At 51.5% G+C, this 7113-nt stretch overlaps 1 protein-coding gene across 1 annotated transcript in view; it reads right to left on the bottom strand.

Annotated features, from left to right (window-relative positions):
• Positions 1 to 7113, bottom strand: part of PREX1 (phosphatidylinositol-3,4,5-trisphosphate dependent Rac exchange factor 1) — a 104266-nt gene that overhangs the window by 45744 nt on the left and 51409 nt on the right. Inside the window, 2 exon segments of the mRNA XM_023756259.1 lie at positions 472 to 614; positions 3917 to 3992. Of these exon segments, the coding sequence (XP_023612027.1) occupies positions 472 to 614; positions 3917 to 3992 (219 nt within the window).

Here is a 7113-nt window from a genome sequence, read left to right as displayed (position 1 = left end):
CTCCATCCTCACCTTCTCAGTGAGGCCTTCCCAACTCGCCTATTCAAAATGAAGCCCACTCCCTGCTTTCTCTCCCTCCCTAGCACTTACCACCACCTGTATACACTTATTTTTATTTATCTTGTCTACCGTCTTCTCCCCACAACTAGAAGCTTGGCCCCAAGAGGACAAGAGCTTTCATCTGTCCCGTTCACCGCTATGTGGACAGTGCCTGGCTCCAAATAGGCTCTCAATAAACTTAAGCAGATAGAACATCCCACTCCTCTGCCCCCATCTTTTCGAGGTGTCCCCACATTGCTGCTACCCTAGGGGAGCGAGCAGTTTTAGAAGGGCATTCCTGGGACCCCACGGTGCCAGGGAACAGGGTGGCTGCCGAGACGTATAGAAATGGCCTCTGAGTCCGTGGAAACAGCACTGTAGGGGTCTGACCTGTTCCTACCCCTTGGCCCACCAGGCCCGGCCCCCACTCACCATGGTGGATAATGCCATTCTCCAACAAGGCTTGGCCAAGGTTAACTCCTTCTTCCGTTTTGCTGATTTCACCAATTTCCAGGAGCCAGGCCACAAACTCACTGCCGGGAACATAAGATGTGGTTGAGAGGAAGTCCCCAGTCCTGGCCCTCGGGGACCAGCACTAAGCAGGCTTGGCCTTACCCACTCTTGGGAAGGACAGCTAAACTTCCCCCAGGGAAGCAAAGCTTAGGGGGCCACGGCCCTGGGGGTTGTGCTGAGGCCTGGTGATTCTCCCCATGACCAGTGGCAGAGAGGTGGGTATAAGCAGACCCCGGGCCCTGCCTCAGGCTGGCTGGATGGCTGGCTGAGTGGATGGATAAATGGGAGAGTGAAAGGATGGGAGGATGGATAGATGGACACATGAGTGGACAGGTAAATGAAGGGAAAGTGAATGGATAAATGGATGACTTCACAGACAAATGAGTAACAGACGGCTGAAAAGCCTGGTGAGCAGGTGGGTGGAGGGGAACATGAGTAGATGGGTAGGTGATGAGTAGAGAGATAATTGGGTAGATGGGTGGGGAATGGATGATAGATGGCTAGATGGATGGGTGGATGAACAGGAGGAATGAAAAACCAAACAAGCAGGAAGAAATATGGGTCCAGAAAGGTAACTGGAGAGTCAGGAGAGTTAATAGTGATTAAATCATGTCAGCCTCCTACTTAAAATCCTCCAATGGGCTTCCCCATTACTCTCAGAAGAAAGAAAAGTCTGCCCATGTGAAATCTAGGCCCTGCAGAAACGCCCCATCCTCACGGGCCCATTCCCTCCGTCTTTCACTTATTATGCTCTAGCCATGCCCACCTTTTTTAAAAAATGTCAGATTCCTGCCTGCCTCAGGGACTTTGCATTTGCTGTTCCCTCTTCCGGGAAACACTTTTCCCAGCTCGTCAGGTAGCCCCTCCTTTTCATCATTCAGGTCTCAGCTCAAATATCAGCTCCTCAGAGAAGCCTTCCCTGATCACCTCATCAAGAGCAGTCCATTAACCCCACACAGTCCATCCCATCTCTTGGTTTTGCTTCCTTTTTAATACTTGTAACTGTCTGAAGTTGCACTATTTGCAGATTTATGTATGTGTTTATCAGCCATCTCCCCCAACCGGAATGTAATCTCCATGCCCTCTTATGCATGGCTCCACCCCCGGAACCCAGAAGAGGGTCAAAAAAGCACATGAGGGCTCAATAATCGTTTATTGACCAGAGGAAGGAATGAACCATCGAGCAAGGAGGAGTGTTCTGGGAGCAGGAGGAGGACTCAGGGAGAAAGCAGTGCTCATCGGCCACAGGAAAGCAGGCAAATCCAATGTGACTACCCCGTGCAGTAGAGGCTCAGTCAGACCCCAGCTCCCGGCTCTTGGCAGTGCACTCAGAGCTCAACCCCCTTGAAGTCAGCAGGAAAGGGGAGAGCCGGGAACGAGCTGTTTCCGCCTAGCAATCTGTGTTCAATGAAAGCAGGTGGCAGCTGGCCAGAGCACAGAGCTCTCCTGCTTATCGAAACCAGCTGTCCCGCCTCCAATTACAGGGCCAGAGGGGGGCAGGGCTATTTTTAGCTTTCCAGGGTTTGCTGAGCAAAGACCTGCGTTGTGTGTAGGTAGTGGTGTGTGCTGCGGCATTCAGAGAGCCCCGGGTGCAGGCCCAGGGTGGGGGAGCACAGAAGAAATGGATCTATCTGGTAGAACAGGCCCCCAGGTGGGAACGAGACTGCTCAGGGTCCTGCCCATTCCCAGTTCCATTCTCTAAGTCCCAAAACTCAGAGACAGGGAGAAAGTTGCCCACAGCTAAGAGAAGTGAACAGATGTTGTGTGCCCACTCTCGGAAGCTGGGGGCTCAGCGTCCGGCTGCCCACTCGCTGTCCCATAGGGGGCCGCCTCTGGCACTGACCCCAGCCCTGTGGCCAGCATTGGGGGTGGAACAGGAAGTACCCACAGCAGATGCTAGGACAGGAGAAGACACACCAGAGGACAGCAACTGTGGCCATGTTTCTGCTCTAAGCCGAGTCTTGCTCCGTTTTAGAGGACAACTGGGCAAATTTGAGCAAGCCACTGTCCCTCTCTGGCTTTAACAGGGTCCATCTGGCAAGTGGTTCACTCAGGGGCTTTCTGGATTTAACAGGTAAACTTCTAATCATACAAAACCTTAAGCTGGGATCCAGTGTGCAAAACCAGATAAAATTCATTGCTGAAGACGGGAGCCACTCCTCAGAGTGGCTGACTGTGGCTGCCTGGGAAGACTAAGACATCCGATGGCTTTTCAAGAAAAGCCGGAAATCCTGCATTTCCTGTGAAATCTCCCAACTGGTAAATGTAGATATCAAGTCCAAGTTTTCCTGAAAGCACCATGCGGCCTACAGAAAACACAGCTGCGAACTGTGCTGGGTCAGTAGGGCACCATTTACCACCACTGGGTGCAGGGAAGGGTGTTCTAGGATGAGGGATCAGCATACACAAAGGCCCTGAGTGAGTTCAGGTTAGGAAAACAGCAATATGCCGGCTGCTGGGAGCTGCAAAGAGCAGCAAGATCCAGTCTTCCAGAAGGACCTAACTCGGTGCAGTGATCTGGGAACACGGAGAGAAGGTTGGTCTAGTTGGTGGCAAGTTTGAAATTCAGGGAATGGAGGGCTAGCTGAAAGTTAATGCGTGGCCAGCTTTCATCCCTTCTTCCTTCCTGGTCCCCAGAATCATTCACCCAGTGAACATGTAGTCCACCTACTAGGAGCCAAGCCCAATGCTGGCCACAGGGGATGCACAGATATATCTCTTCTAGGAAAGTGCCCTAGCTGAGGTCCAATGTCACTCACCACCTATTCAATAATCTCTTGCCTATCTCTTCTTGCCTAACCTCATGGCCTTGAGCTCCATGAGGGTAGGAACTGGGGGATTTCTAGTAAACCCCACTGCCTAAGATGCTTCCTGAAGATGCCTGCAACAATGCTCGACAAATCATTATTGACCAGCTACTACATGCTCATACCTACCCCACACCTGCGCACACAGGTGGATGAGACAGCAACGCCTCTTCCACCTGAGAGCTTCCCTTCCGGCAGACACGAATAACCGAATGACATCTGACATCTGACCTCTGTCAAGGGTAAAACCAAAGGCCTTCTCCTCCCAGGAAGCCTTCCCTGACTGCCCCTGCCAGACAGAACATCACACCTTGTTTCCCTGGGCTCACACAGCTCGTCAAGTGTCCTCATTCAGGGCCTGCATGAAGGTTCGCCCTCATCTTCCTCTTCCACTTAGACTCTTTCCATGGCTTTTCAGAGCACTGAGATAAGGCTGAACCTCTTACCCCTTTATTCTGCCTGATCTGGCCTGTCAACCCCTGGGCCATTGTCTCCCCCCCTCTCCCACTCACTCCCTTCAGCCACACTGACCTCCTTGCTGTTCCTCAATTGCTTACTCGAGGCTCATTCCACCTCGGAGCTTCTGTACCTGCTGTTCCCGCCCGATATTTTCACGGCTGGCTCTTGCTTGTTCTGTAGACCGTGGTTAAAAGGTCACCTCCCCCGAGAGGCTATTCCTGACCAAGCTGTTGAAATAGCACCCCATTCCCTTGCCTCCTTATACCAACCTACTCACCTCCTTACAGCATCTTCAACTCTGAAATTCCCTTCTTTGTTTTTATTTGTATTTGTCTATTGTCTACTTGCTGATTCTCTGATTGGCTGGTTATCGCCATGAGGTCAGAGATCTCATCTGTCCTGTCCACAGCTGGCACATAGTCAGTAAACACTGAATGAATCGCATGAATGAATGTACAATAGATTCTGTCTCCCCAACTAATCTGGGGACCCCAGAGGACAAATGCCACGATCCTCCCATGACGCTTCCAGAGTAACATACAGATTTTATTCCTTGGTTTTTGTCATGTGCTATCTGTGAGTTTTGTCTCTGAGTTTGGCAAAAACAGGCCATTCCTGCATCGATCCAGACCATCAAACCTGAGGGAAGGTAGGGGAAGGTGGGGGTAAGGGGGAGAGATCAGCCAAAGGACTTGTATGCATGCATATAAGCCTAGCCAATGGACACAGACACCAGGGGGATGAGGGCTTGAGTGGGGGGTGGGGGACAATGGGGGGGTAAGGACACATATGTAATACCTTAATCAATAAAGAAAAAAAATAAAATAAAAAACAGGCCACTCCTTAAGCCCAATACACATTTCTATCACTCTTGCCAGCACTGTGCTCAGCATGTCACTCACATCTTCTCACTGTATTCTCCAACAATCTTATCAGGCATAATTTATTCTCGCTCATTAATCAATCATTTACTGGACTCAGAGAAGTTAAGAAACTTGCCCAAAGTCCTGGAGTGGGAGCTCCAGGACTTGAGTCCAACTCTGACTCAAAGCCCAACCCTTGAAGGTTATAAAGATAAATCAGACACTTTCTGTATTCATGGAGTTCCCTGTCTAGTGGTAGAGACAAATGGAGAGAAAATAACTATCAAGTAAAATGAAATGTGCTGAATAGAGATAAAAATGGATCAATGCAGCAGAACGCTGTGGGAGAAAGTCCTGGATTCACATCCCAGCTCCCCACCTGTGACCTTGGGCAGGACCTTTTCCCTCTCTGTGCCTCAGTTTCCTCACCCTTAAAATGGGGATAATGGCAGTGACCTGCCTCACCGTGTTGTATGAGGGTTAAAGGCATGGCCACATCCCAGCTCCTGGAGCAGAGAAAGGCTCAATTACGATGCCCCTGTGGCTGCTGGTTCCTTCCACCCGAGGGGCCAGTGTACTCCTGGGGGAGAAGGCTGGGGAGCTGAGCCCCAGCAGGGAAGGAGGAGATCACAGCTCCGGGCTGGGTGCAGAGCAAAGCCGTCGGGGAGAGGGGTTTTACAGAGCAGACGCCTGCAGGACAACAGGTCCTTAGGCCCCAGTGATTACACAACGAGCTTCAATTCTGGCCCCGTTTCCCATGGGCAGTAAAAGAAATCTCCTTAATCCTTCCTGAGGAGACAGAACACTGCGCTGAAGCTCTAATCACAGACAGGTTATCCCATCCGGTGGACTATGCTCTCGGAGGGGTCTGGCAGGAGGTGGGGAGTCCTCTGACCCTGGGGGACGAGGGAGGAGGAAGGCCCCTCCGGAGAGAAAAACATCCTTTCTGCCCAGGGATTAGGGATTAGCTGATGGAGACCAGCCAGGCTGTCCCTTCCCCACTTCCCACAGCCTGCAGGTCTGGCACCCCATCTCCTCTCCACCCAGGGAGCTTAGCTGGGGTGGCTGACCCTTGGGGGCAAAAGGGCAGCCCAAATCCAGGGCATCCTGGTCACCCCTCAGGGGCCCAGCCACCCCCCAAATCTCCTGCCTGCTGCCCTGCCAGCCACAATGCTTGGCCCATGACCATACCCAGCTCCACACTCGGTCTCTGACAGCCCATCCAACATCAATACTGAATGTGTACCAGGCATTTCAACCTACCACGTCCAAACCTAAGCTTCTGTCTCCCACTGTCGCTGCGTCTTTATTCACCCGGCTTCCGAGCACCACACTCGCCTTGAGTGCCCCCCTCTTCTCTCCCTGCCCCTCCCTGACTCCTCTGCTGGTCCTTCCCCCAAAGGCCATCAGCCCCCCAAACCCAGTCCCTGCCTCTCCACCTCTTCTTCAGATTTCATTCCGTCTCTGGCTCCATCTAAATGCCCACATCTCCTGCACGCAGGTCTCCAACCCAGACTTTTCTTCCCGAGTCAACTAACAAGTCAACATCTCCATCCAGGTGTCTACTAGTCTCAGTGCAACCGTCCAAATAGCCTCTGAGCTCTACTCCCACCCCCTGAAACCTGCGCCTCCCTCCATCTCCTTCCCCTCTCAGCAAGCAGCAACTCCGACTCTCCTATCAGTCCTTAACTATCTTTGCTCTCACCGCATCAGCAAATGTGGTCACCTTCAACATGACCAGAATGCAACCATTTTCCCCCCTCTCTGCTGTGACTGCCTCATCCAAGTCACCTCTCTCCTGGTCTGTGGCATTAAAATAATAACACGGTGGCTTTTACTCTTCAAAAGCTTTTGGGATGCAGGTGAGATATAAGTGAATAAATTCTAAGTCAAGTCCCTGCTCACAGGCAAACTTCTCCCCCCATTTGGGCCACAGGCTCATGAGGTTGCCCTCGGCATTCTTCTGCCCTCTCCAGAGTGCTGACCACTGTGTTTCGCACACAGTAGGTCTGAAAAGAGCCTGACCATTTCTTCTGCCTCTCCCAATCCCCAGGTGAATGCCCCCACCCCAGGTGAATAAAACCTGGGTTTAAGATCCAATCCAAAGTCAGACGTCTCAGAATATATCCTAAGAATCCCGAAGCACCAATCAGAAAGACCATCTGCACCCCTATGTTCAAAGCAGCGTTATTCACAAGAGCCAAGATCTGGAAATAGCCGAGTGCCCACCAGCAGATGAGTGGATAAAAAAGCTGTGGTGCATTTACACCAGGGGTAGGGGACGTCCAGCCTGCAGGCCATATAAGGCCTGAGAAATTATTTGGTCTGACCCTGCCAAGGCATTAGGGGTGAGTAAAATCTATGTTTGACCACATATAGCAGGCTAATTTTTAAATTGATAATTTTGTATGGCCTGCAAATGATGTTATAAA

This window comes from Myotis lucifugus, unplaced genomic scaffold, assembly GCF_000147115.1.
Source record: "Myotis lucifugus unplaced genomic scaffold, Myoluc2.0 scaffold_90, whole genome shotgun sequence".
In the NCBI taxonomy this organism is placed as follows: domain Eukaryota; kingdom Metazoa; phylum Chordata; class Mammalia; order Chiroptera; family Vespertilionidae; genus Myotis; species Myotis lucifugus.
This window is presented reverse-complemented; position numbering and strand designations above follow the sequence as displayed.